General features: G+C 36.7%; 2 protein-coding genes across 2 annotated transcripts; one reads left to right on the top strand and one right to left on the bottom strand.

The window, feature by feature from the left end:
• Positions 1–399: 399 nt before the first annotated feature.
• On the bottom strand, positions 400–10514 carry scara3 (scavenger receptor class A, member 3). The gene is made up of 7 exons (XM_079889357.1): positions 10147–10514; positions 5235–5270; positions 4865–4909; positions 4256–4375; positions 2936–3016; positions 1227–2270; positions 400–991 (listed from the first exon to the last, which is right to left on the bottom strand). The coding sequence occupies exons 1-7, from the start codon at positions 10151–10153 to the stop codon at positions 555–557; spliced, it is 1770 nt and encodes a 589-aa protein (XP_079745483.1). The 5' UTR covers positions 10154–10514; the 3' UTR covers positions 400–554.
• A 9245-nt stretch (positions 10515–19759) lies between these two features.
• On the top strand, positions 19760–25584 carry clu (clusterin). The gene is made up of 9 exons (XM_079888542.1): positions 19760–19912; positions 21721–21842; positions 21934–22082; positions 23205–23375; positions 23460–23874; positions 24458–24598; positions 24737–24963; positions 25046–25221; positions 25307–25584. Exons 2-9 carry the CDS (start codon positions 21755–21757, stop codon positions 25317–25319), a joined length of 1380 nt encoding a protein of 459 aa, XP_079744668.1. The 5' UTR covers positions 19760–19912; positions 21721–21754; the 3' UTR covers positions 25320–25584.
• Positions 25585–26210: the final 626 nt, after the last annotated feature.

The following is a 26210-nucleotide window of genomic DNA, read 5'->3' as shown; positions in this document are numbered from 1 at the left end:
AATAAAAATTATGTTTCAGAGTACCTGCTCTGAATGTTCTAGGATTATGATGCAAATACAAAATGGAAAATGTTGCTGTATTATGATGCAAATACAAAATGGAAAAAGTTGCTGTATTAATACATACACTCCATAAAAAGCAAAAGTATGATTTGTCGAATGTTTATCTGTCTTCAAATGCTGATGCTGGCGAATTATTGAGTCTACTGGATAGTACCTAGTACAATTAATGGTTTCATAGAAGTCTGGCTCTATAACCATTGTTAAAACAAGATTGTGGTGAAGTGGCTCATGTATAGAATTGTGCTTGAGCTCTTTTCTAAGTGTGTTGAAAGCCTATACATAGTGTATTGTTGTTCAGAGCAAGCTCCATTTTTGGAGAATGTGCATGTGGGCGTCTAAGATTCCAAAGAGTCTCCACCATTGTCTTGTTTAGAGAGAGATCTCCAAGTTGACGTCTACCACCATCAACTGCAAGAAACATCATAACCGTATCCAGAAAGGCAGTCAGTGTATCACCATTTGGGTTATTTTTAAGTTGTATGTCTATCTGTTCATGACTTCTGAGCAGGCTCCCCTGGTGGTCCAGGTGGTCCAGGCGGCCCCGGTGGTCCTACAGCGCCCTGTTTTCCTACCAGTCCTTGAGGTCCATGTACCCCTGGGAGTCCAGCTTGTCCCCGAATTCCTGGCGGTCCTTTGAGGCCAGGAATTCCATCCTTCCCAGGAACCCCCATATCACCCTTCAGTCCCTTTTCAGCACGAGGCCCTGGTTGCCCTAAAGACCCTTTTTCTCCCTTAAGTCCTAGCCCACCTTTCATCCCAGAAACTCCTTGGACACCTTGATCCCCCTTAATTCCCATAGCGCCCTTTAATCCTTGAGGTCCACGGTTTCCTGCAAGTCCCCTGTCTCCTTTCAGTCCCGATACACCTAGAGGTCCTTTGGCTCCCGATTCTCCCCGGCTTCCCTTTGGACCTGGTGGACCAGGCATACCTATTAAGAATCCAGAAAAAAAAAGACATTAGATTCTTCAAGAACATGCAAGTGAAGCTATTTTATAGACACTACAGCAGGGCTCTTCAAGAGGATCACTGTCCAGCAGAGTTTAGCCCCCAACGCTAATCAAACACCCCCGAACAAGCTAATCAATGTGTTCAGGTTTTGATCAGTGTTGGTGTTAAACTCTGCAGGATAGTGGCCATTCAGGGCACTACAAGTAGATAACAACCTTTCAGAATAGTGAAGTTCTGGATCAGCTTTGCATGACTGGTGTCTACAAGCTTCATCTCCTCCATCACCAATGATAGGTTCCTCACATCAGCTTCGAGGCGCACATTCAGTATCATGTACTGCATTCTGAGAGTGTCGGCTAGGTGAAGAAGCAGCAAGACTGTGTTGTTCAAGTTCTGCAAATCTTCAGTGTGACTTCCCAGTCTGGATTGGCAAGAGGAACTCTCTATGTTGATATATTTGTACATGCTCTGAACATGGCTGACGGTTGCATTGATGCTGGAAGAAACTGTGTCGATCTCCATTTCAATGGAGTTCATTCTTGCATCCAATGTCACAAATCGCTCCCCGGTCCGGTTTTCGTAGTACTTCGTGTGGTACTGGTGGTCATGCATGTTCTCCTCATGTTCGTCAATGTAAGACGAGACGTTGTCCAGTTGCATCTGAAGGTTCATGACTTGCAGAGTGAGGTCATGCACCATCTCTGAGCTCATGCTGATTCGCTGGTGAGTGGCAGAGACGCCACTTTGAACGGCCCTCACGGTCTGCATGGTTACGCTGGCATTGGATTTCAGGGCACTTAAAACTCGGCTGTAATTCTGCCAGTCTGCTGTTATTTTTTGGAGCACCAAGGTCTCCTCTTCGGCCTTCCTCTGAAGAGCACCTATCCACGACGCACTAAGAGCAACAGTGGTGTTGACTTGTTGCATTGTGGCCTTCAAATCATACTGATCCTCAATAAGGGTTTTCATCCCTTGATCGGTTTCATTAATGACAACCTGCCAGCCTGTTACCTGATCCAGGTATTGGCCCACAGACTGGTTTATACGCTTAATGATGATTCCATAAGTCTGGAGATCTCTCGTCATTCTGTTGCTGGATTGCGTAAGACTTTGCTGGGACTGGATCGCCTGGTCCAACTGCTGCTTTTGACCGAGTACCATCTTCTGGGTCTCCTCAAACTCCTTCTTCAGTCTGGCAATTTCCTCTTGGAATTGTGCAACATCTAAGCAGTTGGAATAGTTGTTTGCAGTGCTGATATCTACAATAGAACCAGCAAACCATGAATCTCTTGTATTGCTGACAAAAAATACACTGCAGGAAAATACAATTGTGTTTTAACAGTCAGAGCTCTCTGTGTGCACAGCTGTTTCTTAGGTCATTATTTCAGTTATAAATGATTTCTCATGAGTTTTTACTCTCTGAGGGGTTCACCGACCACAGGAAGTGAACCGAGAGATTAGATAAACAAATTAGATAAATCTAGCAAGCCTATTTTAAACAGAAGCAACTGTGTGAAAACATGGTTTGACTTTCCTGTTGTAGATCAGTGTTTTTATTGTTAACTAAAACAAAAACTATTAAAAACATTTTTTGGTAATTAAAATGAAGCTTAAATACAAATATTAGATGAAAAATGAAATGTTGCCTTATTTGGCAAGTTTAAACTGAAGTACTAAAATTACTAAAAATGAAAATTTCAAAGCTTTGTAGAAATATAAAAAAAACTAATAAAAATGACAAAAGCACATTATAAAATTATTAAAACTTAAACTAAAATTTAAATGAAAAGTGAAAATATATTAAAAAAATTCATAAATTATAAAAATGATAAATTAACAATACTAGTATATAAATAACATATAATAACAATGTAATGCCTAGCAGTTCCCAAAAATTGATGTACCATAAAACAAGAATTCTTACCTTTTATACTCTCCTGGACTTTGGAAATGTGTTTGCGATAAAATGATTCCTCTTCAGATAAGTTGTCAACTCTCCTGAAGACTGACATGACAAATTTATTGATATTAAAACTGCCATTTTAGAGAATTAAGTGATGAACAACAATCAAACAAGCAAGCAAAAACATTTTTGAGAGGAATTTCTAATTCTAATAAAAAAAAATGTGACATTGCATAATATTTGAATGTTGGAACAGTTTAAGTGATCTCAGTTTCCTTAGAGAATACACGGGTTTGGAATTCTTTTCTGAAGCTTTCTTCACACACCACGACTTAATCTTGGACTATGGGGACTGGTAAAGTGTAATGGACCCCCGCTTGTGGTTGTAATTTATTTTCCAGCTGTATGTCTGCATGTAACCTGCTGTATTTTAAAAAAGTGCTAAAAGGACATTGCTTATTTTTTGTCACTAAACAGGATGCTTGAGTAACTTGATTTGACTTGTCTTGTGCAAACTTCAGATTCACTTCCTACATAACATTCTTTAACATAATAGCATGCATATTACACGCATAACTGCTTTAACAACATTTTTGAGGAGTTAAAGCAATATGAAACAGATGTGTGGCATCATTCTGAAATATCTTGTAGTTAGGCCTGTTTTTTTCTTTAAATTAACCATCATCTTGTCATCATATTTAACCAAACAACATTCTTCTTGATTTATTTTGCCACAGTTTAGCCATGTTGTGGCCTGATGTGGTAGTATCCTTGTCACAACAATGCTAACAAAGTTCTTGTAGGAGGCCCATTGCATTTTATATATGGATTTGTTGTTTTATGTCATAATATTATTAGGATAAACTTGTGTAATTGTCTTGAAGGTATATGATTCGCAGTTATTTCACTATTGACTTTTGTTATGCTTTAATGCTCGTAAGTGGGGCAAAAGATTCAGATTTGGCATATAACATCACACATGACGTGAGATTTAGATTGTAGCTCCACACAGGGAAAGGTTTTGGCCTGCTCCTATAAAATCTGGAGATTGTTGACTTTATGAGCATAATGCTGAATCAAAACCCACACTACATGCTGTAACCATGTGTCTGATGGATGAAAATCAGGGTTTCCTGCATTCCTTTTCTCTGGCCCATATCTGTCTCCATTCCAGCTGTGTGTCTTCTCATGTGGAAATCCTCAAATTAATTAGATCCATTGCTGATTCAAGAACAAGTTTTATATCTACCTTTCAACTTTGATCGTTCACCTCACCAAGAAAATGATTGTGTTGAAAACACGGATTATTAGTGATAGTGTTGCAGTGCCGTGAAATCTTACCAAGGGTTGCCAAGACGGCCACTGCAATGATGAGCAAAGCTAAAAAGCCATAGAGCATTTTGACAGCTATCTGAAGAGAATGTGTCTGCTGGCATTTCATACATCCTCCTCTTGCCCTTCCTGTGTACAAAAAAAAGACACTCATTCTCATTAAGAAACCTGGTATTCCTGTCAGATCTGAAATTTATCAGAACCATTATATACTGTTATATAAAAAATAAAAAAAACAGTAAAGAGACTCTATTCAAATTGGACGTGACTAATAATTCAACTGAGCTTGCAAATTCGGTAAATTAATCTTTTCAAAGCCTAAGTGTCGTCAAGAACTGAACATTTAAAACAGATGGACAAATCAATCGCAAACAAAACAGTGGGGGATAAATGCCGACATGTACATAAAAACACTTAAAAATGTATTATAGAAGTCAGACCATAGCAAAAAAAAAATAATTGTCATATTTGTGGAGATTACAGACATTCAGGCACATTTAAAAAAAAAAAAAACCTTCACTACTGCATAACTCCTTTTTCCTAACTCCATCTTTTGTACTCTGTAATGCCTCATTAATAAGAAGAGCAATACGCTTTAAGAAAGATGATTTTTCTAACCTCTCAGGGGAGGAATTTCCTCTTCTTCTCCAGTTAAGTCCTCCTCTACAAAGAGAAATTGCACAAAACACGAATAAGTCACGGCTTTACAATTTATAACATCATACTTGAATGTAATCATAATCCTATTAAATCATCGTTCAGCGTATTGGCTAATCAAACACAGTTCTTCTTGAGACTCATCATCTACCTCCTGCACAGTACAAAACACTGTACCATCATATTTCCATCATGTCAGGTCTCAGAGTTTAATTGCAGGAGATTATAAGAGGACAACTAGATCCACTGCAGGGATTAAGTACATACTTGGTCTTATAACTCTATCAAGAGGGTCCAAATAAAACTGAAAGAAGAGAAAGTCTCCACATACCATTAAAAAGCTGGTTCTCGTAGCCACAATAGCTATCTGCAAGAGAGGGGAGGAAAAGCAGCAGGGTTGATGTATGTGTTTGCAAATTAAGGTCAATAGATTGAAACTTATCTCGGAGAATGATGATCACATTCGCTTTATCAACAGAAACAATAAATCAAACTAAGAGTGGAAAAACTATAAGGCCAGCTTGCTAGTACAAGACAAAAACTTGGACTGATTAGTACTATATGAGGTCACTTTTGGAAAGAGCCTTATATGAGCACAAATACACAAAATTGGTGAGGATAATATATATTTTTTTAAACTAAATCTGATGGGATCTTTGGGAGAATTTATTCCCCCTGGGTGGAATAACAAAAAATAAATAAATAAAATAAAATTATATATAAAAATATTATAAAAAATGAAATTTATAAATATTGAAATATTTCTTGGCTGCAACACCAAGGCGAGGAGCTGCAGGCTTTGGGTGGGAAACACCATAGCTGTTCTGGCCAAATGCCACAAAAATAAAGAAGGTGTGGTGCAGGACATAGCTATGAATAGAAAAAAGGATAAATGTTATTGCATACAGCACAACATCTGGAAAAGCATTGTCAGCAGAGGGTTATTCAGGCTAAGCTTATTTCAGCCACCCATGACGGTTAGTAACTTAATTAGCTGATGACTGGAGAAGTACAACCAAAACATTGTATGAAGTGCTTCACGTGAGGAAAAATTGGACTATATGCCATCAGAACATCTAAGAAGCTTTATCAACAAGGGACAAAGATAAAAAGGAGTTTTCAAACTGAGTCATGAGGGAAGACCTTGTTAAGCCTGTTCCATTTTATATACTACTTGAGCACAAACATCGAGATGTGTTATGGTCTACAAGACCACCTATCTTCCACAGAGCTTGCTATCCCAAGGGAAGAAGGAATACACAAAAAGCAAACAAAAAGCGTGAAAATGTTTAGACGTCTCTGAAGGTTGCAATCTACCATGTTGCAAAGTCATGGTTCCTGGAGACAAACCAGGGTTTACTTAAAAAAATGGGAAAAATTGGGCATCAACTGTCTGAAGAAACGCAGCACTTTGTGAAAAAAGTTTGACAAGTTTAGAAGCAAACCACACAAAGGAATGATGACTCAACGTCCCTATACCTTGCAGCTGAAGAGCACTGGGTTGGTACTTAAGGTCCTGAGAACAGAGTTGTGCCAGTCTGAGAACTGGAGGTATGCCAGTCATCACTGCCAATGCTGTTAAACGTCAAACTGTTTTTTTTCTTTATCGGACACTATTGTTCAGCAAGCACTTTTAAAACAACATCCCTCAATAGCACAGTCTCAGGGAGTTTGCACCTGCTTCGTTTTCCGTTTGCTTAAAATCTTGGGTCTGTATTTTTCAAACCTCAGGCACGTCTTGGAGCCATGCTTTGCATGCCAAACCTGCTAAGCTCATGGTGAGATTGTTTATACCTACTACTCAAGCCGCTGAGGTCAGGTCTACCGGAGCCAGAGTGCTAGGCAAAAGCTTGATGAGGGAGAAAGTGGAGAGACTTTACATATCCCTACCAGTCCTGGCTACACCGGTGACTCGGAAAAGGTGCAACCTTGGGTCTTGTGGTAGCGTGAGTGTTGCCAACAGGACAGAGGAAAAGGAGGGGACCCTCCAGTCTGGTCTGGATGTCTGAATTCCCCTTGAAAACATTGCTTACAAGGAAAGAACCATTGAAAAGCACTATGGCAGGGTCAAGTACTTGAGAAGTATGTAAAGAGGCAGGATATTTAATTAGCTTGCAGGGTCATTCAAGGATCTGGAGGAAATGGAAAGTTTCTAGATTTCGTTAGAAGTCTGAGAGCATAAGGGCAACATGCCAGTGTTTAGTAAGGGTGGGCAGTCAAAATTCAAAATACAGTTATGCGATGTAAACAAAATTTAAACAAGGAGGCAGTCTTCAGTTTGCATGTTATGCAACAATATAATACAGTAAATGGAACTAAAAAAATAAAATAAAATAAATAAAAAGGTCTGCTGTTTTCTCTCAAAATCAACAGCATTTGTTGACCTTAGAAAATTGATATTTTACCTTGTCTGATATGGGGCACTGTAAAAGAGTATGATCCATTTAACATTAGTATGGACACAATTCAGGTAGCATTTGAAGGATAAAATCTTAAAACATCAGTTATCTCAGGTGTACAGCGCAAGTAAAACAGTCCACTTGGGCAGATGTTTAACAGTATGTTAACAACCAGCTATGAAAACAACATCTGTGCCCTGACCAAACATTACAGGCTGAAATTTCATTCTTGGTCTTCGAAACACTGAGAATAATTAAAAGCACATGAATTGCAATGGTGGCATGTACTAATCTGAGATGATAATATATTGTCAGTGCCCATTCTAAAGACTTGGTCACCAAGATTCACTTACTCCATCAAAACATGGTTGTCAAAATATTTAGTCTTTTCTTCACAATATGTAATTTCTTATGAGGCATCCTTTCAGCTATCCTCTTTTCCACAAATACAGAAAGGGCAACAAATGTTTATACAACTCAAGAGTTGAGAACTCTTTGGATAAGGTTTAAGAGGATATCTCATGTCAGAACTTCACAATGTCAAAAGTTTGAGGTTTACCTCTTCAGCACCTTCTACAGAGGCCAAAGATGTCTGAGGATTCTCCTAATCCTTCAAATCTTGCAATGTAAAGCTGGTTGATGAGGCATTCTCAAGGGTAACTTCAGGAGCTTTGATGTCCAAAAGAACGAATTGGCGTAGTGTACATGATCTCTAAACTGTGGGTTTAAGAGTTTGTCTAGTGTTCCCATGCCTTTGAATTGATTCACTTTGCTGAAAAGCACCAAAACACAGGAAACATACAGCAATACTGGTATTATGTGACCAGATGAATGCAGTGGGTATAAAACATCTGACAGGAATGCCTGCAACTTGAGATGGGAAGCAGAGGCAGAGGGCAGGGTCTTTCCAAACCACAGAAACCCAACCACAGCTAATAAAGACAAGTGTCTCTACAGTTCTACTTGATGTACAACTGCTTAAAAAGTATGTGCAGAGTTCAACCATAAAGTTCAATGGAGAAAAATTGAAAACATTCTTACTGTATATTGTAGTTTATGAAAATAAAGGAGTTAAAAAATGGAGGTGAATCTCACCCATCTTTAGATGTCTGCATGTTTACAGTCACACATTAATTACATTAAAATACATGTTCTGGGATGTTTTACAGCTTCTTAAAGACAACCTCATTAGGCTTTAAAAAAACAAAAAATTTCTTTGACCATTAAATCCTTGATCCTTTGATTCTTGTCTTTAATGTAGAATCTGATTTCACCAAGTGCAGTATGTTCCTGGATCTACAACTTTGTTGATCCTGGAACAACATTCCAATCAACCAATCAGACAATACATTTTATGTCAACTTTAGGCTTGCAACCAGTGTTAGGTGCTTCTACATCAGGCCTTGTTTACACCTGGTATTAAGCTGCGTTTTGGTCGATCACAAGTGGGCGATGCTAAATACAGGTGTAAACGGGGTCTAAAACGTTTTAAGCTTGTCCACTTTCGACCACTTCCAGAGGTAGTCGAAAATGCATTCAACCGGATTGCTTTCGTAGTGTAAATGCTCATGTGGTTGAATGCGTTCTCGAACAACCACTAAATACTGCCTACTCCTCCGCCTACTGACCTAATGCGTAAACAAAATGGCGTGTCACCATTATGGTGAGGTAACATCTCACCGCAATCAGGCGTCATCTTGTGGCTATCAGAGCAGAAAAAAACCACTGCTATTCGTGTTTTTCCATCGTCTTCGTGCACTCATTTGTAAATCACGTGAGCTGAGATCGTCCATTAGATTAAAAGATCTGAAAAATCCCATACATTTACCCGCCCATAGACCCTCTCTTTGAAGAAATCAGGAAAGAAGCGGTCGAAAGTGGACAAAAGAGATGGATTAAAACACCAGGTGTAAACGGGAATGTGTCTCCCTCGTCTACATGTGATCCGATCGACCAAAATGCAACTTAATACCACTAATTTTAGAGGTAGCATATGGGAAGGGTTAGGCTGAGGTGTAGGAATATGGTTAGGAGTACATTTTTGGACAGTAATGTTGTTCCAGGCTGAACAAAATATGTTGACCCAGGACGTGTCTAACTCTGGAAAATCAGGATGTTCTGTGTTCAATTATAAACAAATATGTTTCATTAGATCTGATGCACTTCAATCCGATGTAACTAAGAATAAGAAGAGCCTGCTTGCCCCTTTCTGTTTATTACAAATAGATTCATTGGTCAGATCTTGGGAAAACAGCTGAAGGAAATGTATGCGTGTGCGGTTAACACTGGCTCCACACCTGCTGCCCACACTTGAAGAATGAAGAACTTAAAATCGCACATCTCTCACAGCATGAGGAATGCATTAGGAGCCATGCTCTTTCATGAGTCTCTGGTTTATGCATTAAAAGAGAGAAATGTTTATCTTCATTTTGGATACGTTTCCTATAAATTCAAGATCCTACCACCAAAGGATGCAGATCCACATGTTCCACTTGCCTTCAAAAAGATCTCACTCGCCTTTTATGAAAACCAATGGTATTATATTATTCTGTGTTGAATAAAACCAGCATCTAAAATGTTGCCCCATTGGTATGAGTCTAACTGAAAATTCAATAGCAAATAGTGTCAAGCTGAGAGTGGTGAAGGTATGATGTATTTTGCGGTCAAAATAACAGAACCACAAACTCCCATCCAACATCAACAGCTCCCTGCTTTCTCTAGAACCTCGGAGTTTCAGTTTTGAATGTGTGCTGTCAGCACGCTCATGTTAGCCAGTATTTCTCACATGAATAAAAAAAAAACATATTAGTCAAAGTATATAAAATAAAAAGAAACATTGCTTACCTTTCATGTTGATTCTGTAAAACACCCCAGGTCAGTTTGGTAAAGACGAATGTGGAGACTTGAGACCAAATATATTTCACCTGTCTGAACGTTCAAACTTGGGATGTATTTCAAAGACTCATCAGACTCCAGAGCATCAGGCAAGAAGAATACCGGTTTGCTTACAAGAAATAAGTCACTAAATCTGCAGACTAATCCAATGTCGAGGACACTTGTGGGCACAGCATCCAACAGCTGGTGTGTCAAGAGGAACCCTCTATAACATGCTTCCTCTTTGCTATAGAACCAGTGGAAAGTAATACCTTGGACAGTAACCATGTGCAGCTTTGGGAAACATGCCGGAGAGAGGGAGTGATTGTTTCTGTGTGGGAAAGGGAGGGAGTTGATGAAGGGAGAAGGAGGAGAAAAGGAGGTGGGACACGGTGCATGTGCTTCAGTGAGTCAGTCTTGAGCACTGGCCTAATTGTTAACAAATGTCTGGTATTGGAGCAACAGGCACCTTTATCTTCTGTGGCCTCTTGTTATTGGAGATTTACAAATTATGTTTGCCAAAAGGGACATGCTGTTCTTCAAGAGTTTGTTGTTGAGAGGAGAGGATAAATATCATTGTGCTATTAATGAATGCAAAAGTGCAGATTTATATTTTTGTCTCAACTACTGTGTATATATGCTAAAAAATATTTTTTTTTGTTCTATTGAGCAACATTATCATTCAGTTTGAAGTCAATTCAAGTCATTCTAGTCATGTATCTTTATACAAAGGAATAAGGAAATGAGAATTTGGTTCACAAAAAAGTTTGGAAAATCTATATGGACAATAATGATATATTAAATTAATAAACCATGATTAATTTTTGTGATATTGTGAATAAAAATATATTTAAAAAAAAAAAACTATAGTTATAGAGGGAGGAAGAAAAATTATTTCAATTTATCTTGATTGTATGTGTTTTTTTTTCCATTTTGATATAAAAATCTAAAAGTCAAACTGTGACCCCTTGTAAGTTTTCTGATTTCAGTAATTAACAACTTATATTTCTGTCTGTTCCTTACACAAACTATTGCATGGCTTCTTCAGATTTGGAATATAGCACACAACTCATATGGGCCACTTTTATTGAACTTTTTGGATTTTGACAGTCACAATTATATGTATATAAAAGAGCAGCATGAACGTTCTTCAAAACATATTGTTCCACAGCAGAAACAAAGTTTTGCAACAAATGAGGGTGAACTATTATTTTGGGTGAACTATTGCTTTAAGACCATGTGTTTGTAATTTTTAATTATCTTATTTGAAAAAACAACAAGCAATTCATTGCATAGAATGTGATTCTATTTGGGTATCAATGGTCTATGCCTTTGGAGGCACATGACTTTTACCTCTTTTCGGTACGCCATTCTCCTCCAGACACACACATATCTTTGATGGCTTGTGTTTCTGATTAAGCATGTGGGATTCATGGTTCCTGTTAGTATTAAAAAAATGAATTAATTAAAACCATCTAAAAGACATTTATCATGTAATAGCCAAAGGTCAAGAAATGTCAAGCATGGCCTCAAATGCATTTACATCACAGAATTCTACAGTTAAGGTGCTATCAAGAGAGAAAGGTCAAATTAGGACAGGAGATTCCTGGAATTCTGTGTCCCATAACGTTTGCAATGACGGATTCCATTCATGATGCTGGGATTTGGAAAAAAGAAGATGATGATATAAGTTTTTTTTTCATCCTCATGTGTTCAGACAAAAACAAGCTCCACCTCAAGATCATTTGTCTGTTATTGTTCTTCCGTGATCACCTACAGTAAGAGAACAAAACAAGTTGAAAAAGAGAAAGAAAAAACATGAGACACAGAGAAAGAAGATAGTAAAAGTGCTGTCTGACAAGAAGAGTTACCTTCACTTAAAGTAATTAGAATGTAGTACCATGGTACTAAATAAACATGAACATTTTCACATACCATGGTGTTTAAAGAAGACCATTGTTAAACCTTTGGACATGTCAAAAATATGATGGTAATATTATGGCTATATAGTACTTACTTGATAGTATTCCTTATAGCCATTACACTCACTTCCTAATCAATTGTTCTCGCAAAGCAGCTCTATAAATAAAGAACTGGACTAAACTGAATTAATCAAAAGGGTATGACGTTTCTCATTTAACTTGAGTGCAAGCTCTCACTTGGATGGTGTTCATAGCTCACTATTTTAGCTTTGTTGTTAATATTTGTGCAGATGTGAAAGCAAATGTGCTTTCAATAAATAATCTGAGATTGATTACGTTTTTACTGAGGAAAGAATAATGACATGCTGACAGCTAGTACGAAATGGCATTTAAAGATGTTGTGCAATTGTAATGGTTACGGCTTAAAGGTTTATCAAATTTCACCAGTGTCAAATATTATTTTGAGCTGTTGGATTAAAAAGCAACTAAAAAACAACTCATATTTAAGTGGATGAGAGGTTTAGCAGATGATCTGCTGTTAACTGCACCAGTGTACCTCCATATGGGGTGAAGCAGTGTTAGCATGCATCAAATTACTCCAAAACCACCAGCTTTGATCTGCTTGCCAAAACCGTAAATAATGCCAGCAAATAGAGTAGTGTTTAATAGACTAGCGTGAAAACCATCTGGCACTTAATATGCTTTCAAACCGATTCAGACGACTTCAGAATTTGTAAACAAAATTTTGCACAGCTGTTCGGTTCTGGGGAAGAATACCATTTTTTTTTTCTATAATGTCTCTTCAACTGTTATGCATATTTATGAAGATACTGTTGTCATTTATTTGATAGGGAGCAGCCTTTCTGCTTGTGACCCCACAGCTATGCTTTCCTTTCCTTTCCTTCCTAGTTACTGCCATCCAGAGGACATAACTAATGTTACAAGGAATAGTTCACCCAAAAAAAAAAATTCTGTCATTATTTAAATTATATAAAAAAGGTACACTATGTAACTTTTGTCCCTCTAACAGTCCAACATTGTTTTGGATGTGCTTCGGCTCTGTGTGAGTGTGAGGATGAATATGGTTATCTACTGCTCATAAAACATTCACTATTAGTCTTAAATGATATAACCAGTTTAGATGGAAAGGATTTCAAGTTGACTAGCTGAAGACGTTACTGTAGCTATACCCATTAATAGACACGGTACTTCCTTGAAAATAAATTCAACAACCATAACGAAATAATCTTTCACTATAGATAATGATTTGCAATGAATTTTGTTAGAGAGCTACATATGGCATATGCCATCTCAAGATCTTTTACAACATATCAAATCCCTCAGTTCTCACCATCACTGAAAAGCCAAGCCAGTGTTGATTCTTGTTTTATTAAAAGTTCGGTTGCGTTCTCTTTGCTAGCAGACTCTGTTTGGCGTTTTAAAAAAACAAAGAAAAACTGGTGATTCCCTAGAGGTTGGAGATTTAGAGTGATCCAAGCCTTTCTCACTCTTTGTGACAACATCTAAACTATGCCACTTTATTTCCATTTTGTTAATTTTGGACAAAAAAAAGTTACAAAAACTGAAAATGGGGTAAAAATAGAAAAGGCAATTTCTTGAACCAATGGCAGGAGAAGCAAAATGTTCTGGCAAAAGCAATGTGCCAATATATATGAAACCACTGTGCAATCGCATTTAATATGCCAAGAAATAGGGTGGAACGTTTAATACTTTACAGCATGCTGTGAATGATATTGACAGAGGAGGACCACTCACTGGTATTGTTTATGAGGTGAGATCTCCATTTGAGAGGACAGGGGTCAAAGGCGGCGATCAGGTCATATTTGCTGGATGCAAATGAAATACGCCTGTTCTGTTGCCACTAAGAAAATGGAGCCACATGGTATTCAGTCAATGTCCAAGACACATGACTTAAGTTTTATTTCTTCCCAAATACTTGGTCATTCATTTGATTTTTACATATTCTGAAAAATGTAAGTGCAACTTACCAGTGCAAAACTCTCAGCCATGATGAGGGTGTTGAGGTTAGTTGACAGGGTGTTCCTATGCAGTCGCTCAATGTTCAAAGTCAAAACAGCACACTCTAATTCTGGTCTCTAGATATGGCTTTGTTCCCTCCTTCAGTGTTAGTGTCTGCCAGGTGAAATCTGAAAACATTGATTGTTTAGAAAAGTAATAACACATATATATTATATATATACACACACTCACCTAAAGGATTATTAGGAACACCATACTAATACCGTGTTTGACCCCCTTTCGCCTTCAGAACTGCCTTAATTCTACGTGGCATTGATTCAACAAGGTGCTGAAAGCATTCTTTAGAAATGTTGGCCCATATTGATAGGATAGCATCTTGCAGTTGATGGAGATTTGTGGGATGCACATCCAGGGCACGAAGCTCCCGTTCCACCACATCCCAAAGATGCTCTATTGGGTTGAGATCTGGTGACTGTGGGGGCCATTTTAGTACAGTGAACTCATTGTCATGTTCAAGAAACCAATTTGAAATGATTCGAGCTTTGTGACATGGTGCGTTATCCTGCTGGAAGTAGCCATCAGAGGATGGGTACATGGTGGTCATAAAGGGATGGACATGGTCAGAAACAATGCTCAGGTAGGCCGTGGCATTTAAACGATGCCCAATTGGCACTAAGGGGCCTAAAGTGTGCCAAGAAAACATCCCCCACACCATTACACCACCACCACCAGCCTGCACAGTGGTAACAAGGCATGATGGATCCATGTTCTCATTCTGTTTACGCCAAATTCTGACTCTACCATCTGAATGTCTCAACAGAAATCGAGACTCATCAGACCAGGCAACATTTTTCCAGTCTTGAACTGTCCAATTTTGGTGAGCTTGTGCAAATTGTAGCCTCTTTTTCCTATTTGTAGTGGAGATGAGTGGTACCCGGTGGGGTCTTCTGCTGTTGTAGCCCATCCGCCTCAAGGTTGTGCGTGTTGTGGCTTCACAAATGCTTTGCTGCATACCTCGGTTGTAACGAGTGGTTATTTCAGTCAAAGTTGCTCTTCTATCAGCTTGAATCAGTAGGCCCATTCTCCTCTGATCTCTAGCATCAACAAGGCATTTTCGCCCACAGGACTGCCGCAAACTGGATGTTTTTCCCTTTTCACACCATTCTTTGTAAACCCTAGAAATGGTTGTGCGTGAAAATCCCAGTAACTGAGCAGATTGTGAAATACTCAGACCGGCCCGTCTGGCACCAGCAACCATGCCACGCTCAAAATTGCTTAAATCAGCTTTCTTTCCCATTCTGACATTCAGTTTGGAGTTCAGGAGATTGTCTTGACCAGGACCACACCCCTAAATGCATTGAAGCAACTGCCATGTGATTGGTTGATTAGATAATTGCATTAATGAGAAATTGAACAGGTGTTCCTAATAATCCTTTAGGTGAGTGTATATATATATATATATATATATATATGTATATATAGACACACTACCGTTCAAAAGTTTGGGGTCAGTACGATTTTTTTATGTTTTTAAAATAAGTATATTCTGCTCACCAAGGCTGCATTTATTTGATAAAAAACAATTAAAAAATACAGTAATATTGTGAAATATTATGACATTTTAAAATGACTGTTTTCTATTTTAATATATTTTAAACTGTAATTTATTCCTGTGATCAAAGCTAAATTTTCAGCATCATTACTCCAGTCTTCAGTGTCACATGATCCTTCAGAAATCATTCTAATATGATGATTTGATGCTCAAGAAATTCATTATTATTATCAATGTTAAAAACAGTTGTGTACAAATTTTTTTCAAAATTCTTTGATGAATACAAAGTTCAAAAGAACAGCATTTATTTAAAATAGAATATTTTCTAACATTATAAATGTATTTACTGTAACTTTTGATCAGTTTAACTCATCCTTGATGAATAAAAGTATTGATTTATTTTATTTCTTTCCCCCAAAAATAAAATAGAAATTCTTACTGACCCCAAACTTTTGAACGGTAGTGTTTAATGTTACAAAAGCTTTAGATTTCATATAAATGCTGTTCTTTTGAACTTTCTATTCATCATAGCATCATGAAATAAAAATGTATAATCATAAATTGATAATAATCATAAATGTTTCTTGATCATCAAATCATCATATTAGAGTGATTTTTGAAGGATCATGTGACATGATTTATATATATATATATTTATTTATATATATATATATATATATATATATATATATATTATATTTTATATATATATATATATATATATATATATATATACAGTATATATATACACACAGTATATATATATATATATATATATATACAGTATATATATATATATATATATATACATACAGTATATAGTATATATATATATACAGGTGCTGGTCATAAAATTAGAATATCATCAAAAAGTTGATTTATTTCAAGAATTCAACTTCACAGGTGAAACTAATATATTATATAGACTCATTACATGAAAAGTGAAATATTTCAAGCCTTTATTTGTTATAATTTTGATGATTATGGCTTACAGCTTATGAAACCCACAAAATCAAAATCCCAGAAAATTAGAATATTACATGAAATCACACAGTAATTACACAGTGATACCATGGTCATTGAACCAGGTTTTGGTTCTTTTGGCAGTGTGGGCCGGTGCAAATCCTGCTGGAAAATGAAGTCAGCATCTCCATAAAGCTTGTCTGCTGAAGGAAGCATGAAGTGCTCTGAAAATGTCCTGGTGGACGGCTGCGTTGAGTGGACAGCACAGTGGATCAACACCAGCCGATGACATGGCTCCCCAAACCAACACAGACTGTGGAAACTTCACACTGGACTTCAAGCATCTTGGATTGTGTGTCTCTCCATTCTTCCTCCAGACTCTGGGACCTTGGTTTCCAAATGAGATGCAAAATTTGCTCTCATCAGAAAAGAGGACTTTGGTCCACTGTGCTTTATTAAATCCAGAGTCAACGCAGCCGTCTACCGGGACATTTTCAGAGCACTTCATGCTTCCTTCATTTTCCAGCAGGATTTGCACCTGCACACACTGCCAAAAGAACCAAAACCTGGTTCAATGACCATGGTATCACTGTGTAATTACTGTGTGATTTCATGTAATATTCTAATTTTCTGAGATTTTGATTTCGTGGGTTTCATAAGCTGTAAGCCATAATCATCAAAATTATAACAAATAAAGGCTTGAAATATTTCACTTTTCATGTAATGAGTCTATATAATATATTAGTTTCACCTGTTAAGTTGAATTCTTGAAATAAATCAACTTTTTGATGATATTCTAATTTTATGACCAGCACCGTATATATATATATATATATATATATATATATATATATATATATATATATATTAGGGCTGTCAAACGATTAATCGCGATTAATCGCATCCAAAATAAAAGTTTGTTTTTACATAATATATGTGTGTGTACGGTGTATAATTATTTTCTATATATAAATACACACACATGCATGTATATATTTAAGAAATATTTGCATGTATATACTGTGTATATATATTTATATTATATATAATTTATATTATATATAAATATTTTATATATAAATAACAAATTTTTCTTAAATATATATGCATGTGTGTGTATTTATATATAGAAAATAATTATACTCCATACACACACATATATTATGTAAACACAAACTTTTATTTTGGATGCGATTAATCGCGATTAATCGTGTGACAGCCCTAATATATATATATAGTGCTATGCATAAGTTTAGACACCCATACTAAAGTTGACTAAAAAGAAGAATAAAAAATCATCTTTTGGAAATTGAACTTAATGCCTTAATTAAAAAAATTAGGAAAAATCCAACCTTTAAGGACACCAATTTTCTTTGTGAATGAATAATGTATCGTAAATAAATAAATGTTCTTCCTTAAAATACAGGGTGCATAAGTTTGGACACCCCTATGTTAAATTCCCATAGAGGCAGGCAAATTTTTATTTTTAAGTATTTAAAAAAAATTTTTTTTTAGGATACTATGCATCCTGATAAAGTTCCCTTGGCCTCTGGAATTAAAATAGCCCCACATCATCACATAGCCTTCACCATATCTAGAGATTGGCATGGTTTTATTTCAGTTAGCCTAATAGCTGGTTTGATTTGCATTGAGAGATGATCTTATGGAAAGTAATCCATGCCAATCTCTAGGTATGGTGAAGGCTATGTGATGATGTGGGGCTATTTTAATTCCAAAGGCCAAGGGAACTTTATCAGGATGCATAGTATCCTGGATCCATGAAGTAACTGGCCTTTAAAAATAAAAATCTGCCTGCCTCTATGGGAATTTAACATAGGGGTGTCCAAACTTATGCACCCTGTATTTTAAGGAAGAACATTTATTTATTTACGATACATTATTCATTTACAAAGAAAATTGGTGTCCTTAAAGGTTGGATTTTTCCTAATTTTTTTAATTAAGGCATTAAGTTCAATTTCCAAAAGATGATTTTTTATTCCTCTTTTTAGTCAACTTTAGCATGGGTGTCTAAACTTATGCATAGCACTGTATATATATATATATATATATATATGCATGCATGCAATAATAATAATAGTGATGCTTGCCTTAGCAAACACCATTAACTAGATAATGAAAACTGAGTGTAGGAGTAGAACAGATCTTTTACTGTATTGTATTTTATTTTATGAGTAGGATGACCTGACAACATTTTACAGATGCATGATATTCATAAAGAGGGAGTGTTTGTCTGGCCGTGTTGGTTGTTTGTACAGATGTTGTGTGGCCGTAGGGGAAAGTATGGGTTTAAACATGCTCCTACAGAGTGCAACATCACACAGCGTGAAAAACAAGCTTTGAATCACCTTTGCCTAAATTTCAGAACATTATGAGCTGTGCTTTCCTGATATTTAGGTTCCTCTGGCTTTGTCACAAATGAACTCTGAGACTAGGGGACGAACGCTACCTGACGAGCTATGACGTGATTAGTGGACTGAAACACCAGTTTCCATCCACTGCAGGAGTGATTTTTTGTGGTTGTTGCCCAATGTTAATGTGCAATATGCAATAAGTGATGACATGTTTTGGTCAAAGCACACAATAATCTCTTATTGAGATAATCTCTCACAAAATAACATGTTTATGTCTGTGAGCATTATAAGTCTCAGAGTAAGTCTTTCCAGAAAGTCTTGCAGGTTTCACTGACATTTTTGCCTTTTCTTTTTTGTTTTAACATTACAGTGAGTAATAATGTTACATAACCGGCAAAATAAATGGCACGTAAATGAAGCCACCTGGGTGACTAGACTATATAGGGGCAAATGTCGAGTGTGCCTATTAAACTCAGGCTTGTATAACCTGCAAAAATCGGCACTCTTTTTGTACTTAGTTTCAGAACTGGTGTTCTACTTCCTCATGATTCACCGGATTATTCTCTGCACCGTTAGAGCAGATGTTATGTTAAGGTGATTCACCACTGAAAGTTGGAGCTATCTGACAGTAATGAGTTATCCACATACTGTCTTTTCCGGTAAATTCTAGAAGGCATTTTTCCCGTAAACCTCATGTTTAGTCTGTGCCCCTACAAGCACAATGAGATTAGCAAAACGGCGCAATATTGCCCACTTCTGGTCAGAGAGAGCTTCTGCTGTTGAGAATAATAGTTTCTGGAACCGTCCAAAGCCACAGCCATTCTCATCCCGTGAATCACGTTGTCAACATCACCCAGCCTCCCAGTATATAAACAAATCAGAGGAGGCACAGTCCATCTGCAAGGAAGAAAAAGCATCAAAGCAGGGTGAGTACAGAGAGAACATTAAAAGAATGTTATATAATTACGGTTTCATAGGTATTATTATATAATATCTTAGAATATATACATATATGCGAGTCATTTTTTACAGTAATACCTTTTTAGTGTTTAATGTACTATAAAATTGTATTGTAATTAATGCTACATTTATGCTTATTACCATTCAACTGAGCAATAACCCACTGCTGCAAAAATGTAAACAAGATTCTGTTTGTAGTTTTACTTGGCATGAGATAGCATAACATATAATTTATGCTGTTTATGAATTATAATGCACCCTCACGTAGTTAACGTCATCCAAAAAGTCTGTCTGGGCTGTTGGAGTTTGTGCCTACCCTAGGCGAATTTGTATTGATTTTTTCATTGCAGAGAGGAATTTGTCTCGCAGCCACAAGCTGATGAGGGAACTAAGCTAAGGTCAAATGCATTCAGAATGCACACTGTGCCCTAGCAAGATAACAGTAAACAAAGCAAATCTCCTCACTCAGAACAAGCCATCTGTGTGATGCACGTTTTTGCTTATAAACACCACATGCCAGAGATGTATAACTTCGTTCCAAAACAAATATCACAAGATTAGGCACAAGGACAAGATTAATTCAAACAATGGGAACAAGAAGATAAAATGAAAACTTTTTGAGGAACCTCAAGGCTGTTTAATTTACGGAGAAGTCCATTCGCCTTAAGATTTCTTTCCATTCATTGGCTCTTCCTGTTAACATCTGTGCATGTTTCTTATGTAACTAGGCTCCTGGCTTTAACTTGGCCGAGTTGGGGTTTCTATGTACACGTACCCAGAGTAAAATGAGGGAACTTATCTCCATGACTGAGTCAAAGCTTTTATGATGTTTACTTGGTGTGAATTACGAATCCAGCAGCAGCTGTCGAGGACCAATGGCTTGTCTTACTGTTCAGAAATGTCCAACATGATTAAAAGTGCTGCGTTTTGAAAAGGGTAGCTTGGAATCACACACATTTCTGCAAACTCACGAAAGTAGGATTAAGTTTTGCCAGAACAACCGTTTTGAAAGCTTTAGTGAAGGGGATTTGCACTCAAATCCATGTAATCACCGAAGGGAACATATAAACGTTCAAAGGGTCACAAGTTTGCTGCACTTCCACTGATTGTGTTCTTAAAATGCTTTTGGTTTGATTCTGGTTAAAAGGATAGTTCGCCCAAACATGAGTCATCATTTACACAAACCTGTATGACTTACTTTCTTCTGCAGAACACAAAAGAAGATACTGTTTTTGTGCATACAATGAAAGACAATGGTGTACAAATTAGCATTAGACCCCATTACTTTCACTGTACAGACAAAACACTGCCTTTTTCAAAATATCTTCATTTGTTTCACAGAAGAAAGAAATGCATTCAGTTAGGAATGATATGAGTGAGAGTAAATGTTAGAATTTTTCTTTTTGGGTAAACTATCCCTTTAATATGTTGTAGCTTAATTACTATCTCAAGGGAGAGTAAATAGTATTATATTTATACTTTTCAAAAAGGACTAAGATAGTACAAAATGACACAATAAATCTGTTTGGGCCTCTGCTCGGAAACATCAAGGTCACAGAAAGACACTGACAATATTTATTTCAGACCTATAAATAGGTACACTGATACAGCGGATTCATTGTCCACACAGTCTGTAGGACAGTGTCTCGCACAAAAGTGTGGGCTTTGCAATTGTTCATGGTCATAAACTTGCTGAGTCACTTTCACCACAGCTTAATTGAAAAATAAAGGTTCACTATTGAGTGACCCATTATTTCCTGACCTCTGTTCACAGCTTCTGTACTTCAGGACATAAGCCGCCACCAAAGATGAAGGTCTCATGGTCTCTGCTGGGGCTTTCTCTACTCTACCTCTCCGCAGAGTGTCTGTTACCTCCAACTAAAGAGGAGCTCAGCAGTAAGTGTGTGTTAGATAAAAAAAAACCGCTGTGCAGACATGTTGTGAACAACCACAGGACAGTAATATAACCATTATTGCTTTTTGGCAGAGATTTCAGTGCTTGGTGAAAAGTACCTGGATAAGCAGATTGAAAATGCCATCACTGGGGTGAAGGAGATGAAGAATGTGATGGAGCGATCAGCAGAGGATCACAAAAGATTTCTGTCTGAACTGGAGAAAACCAAGCAACAGAAAGAGGTGAGAGAGCCAAAATAAACTCAACCGAACAAGCATAAACAATGATATAAATTTTAAAAAGTACTTTAGTTTATAGTAGCTATTGTGAAATAATAAACAAAACTATACAGCATTTATTAATCTTGGTTAAATGTAAATGACATAATACATTTTATAAGTTGTATAAACTAAAATTAGGCAATTTTTAGCAATGAACAACAGTATACTTATAACTTTTCATTAACAGATCAATAAATTCTGGGGGAAAAATTATGTAGATTATTTACATACAGTATATTAATGCATTTTTAACTACTGTTCATTTATACAACTTGAAATATTAATTTATTATGAATTAATAATGAACAATAGTAAATTCATAAATTACCATTAACCAATATCAATAAAACTAAGATACGTTATGTAGATTAGTTACATAATCTACATATAGTAATACATTAATATTTCAAGTTGCATAATTAACATTAGGTAATTTATGATAATTTAACAATTACATAGATTAATAAATGCAGAGAAAATATTATGTAGATTAATTACATATTCTACATATCTAAATGATTTCAAGTTGTATAAATTAACATTAGGTAATTATTAATTAACAACAGTATATATTAATATGAACCAAGATCAATAAATTCTGAGATGTATGATGTATATTAAATACATAACCTATATATATATATATATATATATATATATATATATATATATATATATATATATATATATATATATATATATATATATATATATATATATATATATATATATATATATATATATATATATATATATATATATATATATATATATATATATATATATATATATATATATATATTTATATTAATGCATTAACATGTCAAATTGTATAAATTACCATTAACCTATATCAATACATGCTGATATAAATTGTTCATTGTTGTAACTTCATGATACCCAATGCATTAACTAATGTGAACACTTATTGTAAAGTGTACTTATATAATGTAATGACATTCGTACATATTCAAGTGTTACTTAAGTGTCAAAATATTTTCTTGAGCCCCTGCAGTCAGTCACTTTTATAATACATATATCTTGTTTTGTTCTTTTTTTTTCTTGTGCTATTCCATAATAAAGACTGCTCTGAAGATGGCTAAAGAGATGGAGGAGAAGCTAAGTGAGGAACAGAGCATGTGTAATGAAACCATGCAGGCTCTGTGGGAGGAGTGCAAGCCCTGCTTGAGAAAAACCTGTGTGAAGTATTACTCGCGCACCTGCAGCAGCGGAGCTGGCCTGGTGGGACGACAGGTGAGACGTCTGCACAAACATCCCTGCAATAATCCTGACCTCATTCTGGTGTTAGTATCCATCCCTCTCTTTTTCTGTCTTAAGCTGGAGGAGGTTTTGAACAGGACCTCTCCCATCTCCATTTGGATAAATGGGCAGAACATTGAGACCCTGGTGGATGAGGACCAGCAGCAGACCAGGCGCTTCCAGGACCTGGAGGAACGGTACACAGAGGTTGCCGATGGAGTAGACAACATCTTCACGGACAGCATGAGGGTGTTTGACCACATGCATGCCTTCCAACAGCCCGGCTTTTTCCCCAGTCCATTCCGAATGCCCAGCATATTCGGCAGACAGGACCCAGCGACCATCCGGTCCGCTCGTATCTACAGGTCCCCCTTGCATGACCCGGAGTTCCACAGCTTCCACAGCATGTTCCGCCCCATGATGGAGATGGCAAGAAACATGTTTGAGTCATTCGGGCCCTACATGGGAAGTGATGTGGATTTCCCCACCGAAGGTAAATTTCAGAATCAACAAGTCTCAATGTAACAACATATACAGTGTTAAAAGTCACACTTAAAGGGGTAGTTCACCCAAAAAAAATTTATTCTGTCATTTACTTACCCTCATGCCATTGCTAAACTGTAACGGTGTGTCTGAAATCAAATACTTTCTTACTATATATATATATTATGCGAAAAACAGTGTGCCAAAAGAGTAGTATGTCTGAACGCATGGTATTCGAAAAACAGTAAGCTAAAGCTGTCATTCTACACACATTCATACAATATAGAACAATTTTTAACGGTCGTGAAGTAAGTTTCAAACCAAATGTACTACTTACTATACAGCATGTGATTTCGGATGGAGCATATGACTTTGTTTTTCTGCGGAACACAAAAGATGATATTTTAAAGAATGTTATGACCAAACAGATTCATTTCCTATTGACTTCCATTGTTTGTAATTGTGGCAATATGACAATGCACCCTACAATATACTACGATATGATAGCATAAAATAGTGCTTAAAAAACTATTCATTTACTCACAGACTGCTTATACTCCAGATGCATTTCATTTGTAAACCTGTATTCACAGATGGGAGAGTAAACGAGGATGTTATTATATCTAAACCATTTGGAAATGATAAGATGACCTGCAGGGAAATTCGCCGCAATTCGGCTGGCTGCATTAAACTAAAGGAGGAGTGTGAGAAATGTAAAGAGATCCAGCATATTGGTAAGTGCAATATTAAAATGCCTTGATTTCATGTTATATTATCCAACACCGAACTTACAATATTTTGGTCCCAGTTTGGGATATATATTAAGAGAAATCACAGTCATCTAACAATTAGGGCCTTGTTCTCTTCCTCAGACTGTTCTGGAAAGAAGCCCCTGGAAGGCCTCGTGAAGGAGGAGCTGGAGAAGGCTCTTGCCAGGGCTGAGACATTCACCCAGGAGTACAACAATCTGCTAAAGCGATTCGAAGAGAAGATGTTCAACACCTCTAGTGTGCTGGACCTGTTCAACAAGCAATTCGGTTGGGTGTCTTCTCTAGCTAACCACACCAAAAATGAGGATGGCTTCTTTAAAATACAAGCAGTAGGTCCTAATTATGTGATTCAGAACCACTGTAACCCCTTTCACTGTGCACATCACTCAATCACCAACATTTTACGTGCAGGTGATGTCAAAAGGCTCAGATAATGTGGAGGATCCAGCTGACACTAAAGTGTCAGTCAGACTGTTCGACGGGCCAGATATGAGCTTCACAGTGCCAGGAGACATTCCCTGGAGCGACCCAAAATTCTCAGAGGTGGTGGCGCAGGAGGCTTTGGATCATTACAAACAGAACACTGTGTGAGTTATTACCGCAATCTTTCCATTTCGGTTCAAACTTATATGATTACATAATTATCAAAACCATTAATGCTTTCTTCTCCAGGGTCACAAACTAAACGATTTGGAGGGCGGGTACTTTCCAGTGAAGATGATCATATCTTTTCTCTGAAAAGCACTTGAGAAGATCCTTATGAATTACTGCTATATTAATATTGACAGATGCTGTGCTCATGTAGCTGGATTTCTGTTGTCTAGCATTATTCCTTCTGTCTCATCCTATTTAACGTTCAGAGACCCTACAGAGATTAGAATAAGTGCTTACGAACATATAATCAACTGTACATTGACAGATATCAATAAAACACAAAATTTCAGATTTTCTTCATCTCTTAATGAGCTAAAAGGTGTTTCCATATGTTAATAAGAGTAAAAGGTCACCTCCTATAACATTCATTCACTTTCCTCCCATGCTGGAACTTCCAACCTCCATCCAAACAGCAGAATCCAATGAAACCTTAAAAACAAGGCTGAAGACACATCTTTTCTGAGAGGATTAATTGCACTAAAAAAAAAAAAAGAATGTACACGCTGTTCTGCATTTACTCTTCTGCTCTATTTTTTCTATGATAGCACAACTTATTAGCGTTCAGCTTCACCCTCATCTGGATGAAAACTAAAAGAATATGTTAATATAAAGAATAGTACTCTTCAATTTCAATAATATATATGCAAAATCAGATGAACATGACTGCTGTTCTATATATTCTTATCCTAAAACATTTAGGTTTAAAATGGATATAAATGTGGTTTCACACCATTGTATCGGCACTCTTGTCCAATCAAATCAGAAGACTGGAACCATGCAATTTGTATGTTTTTTGTATAATTAAGCAAGACCAACAGCATGACTTCGAGTGACATATTTTAGTGACGAGTTACTTACATTTTAGACACAGTATTGCAAGTTACTTTGGTTTTGCTCCACCAAAAAAAACAAACATTGGGTT

The sequence above is a fragment of the Squalius cephalus genome (assembly GCF_949319135.1).
Source record: "Squalius cephalus genome assembly, chromosome: 12".
NCBI classification, from domain to species: domain Eukaryota; kingdom Metazoa; phylum Chordata; class Actinopteri; order Cypriniformes; family Leuciscidae; genus Squalius; species Squalius cephalus.
The sequence above is the reverse complement of the archived record's forward strand: the minus strand, read 5'-3'. Positions and strand labels throughout refer to the sequence as shown.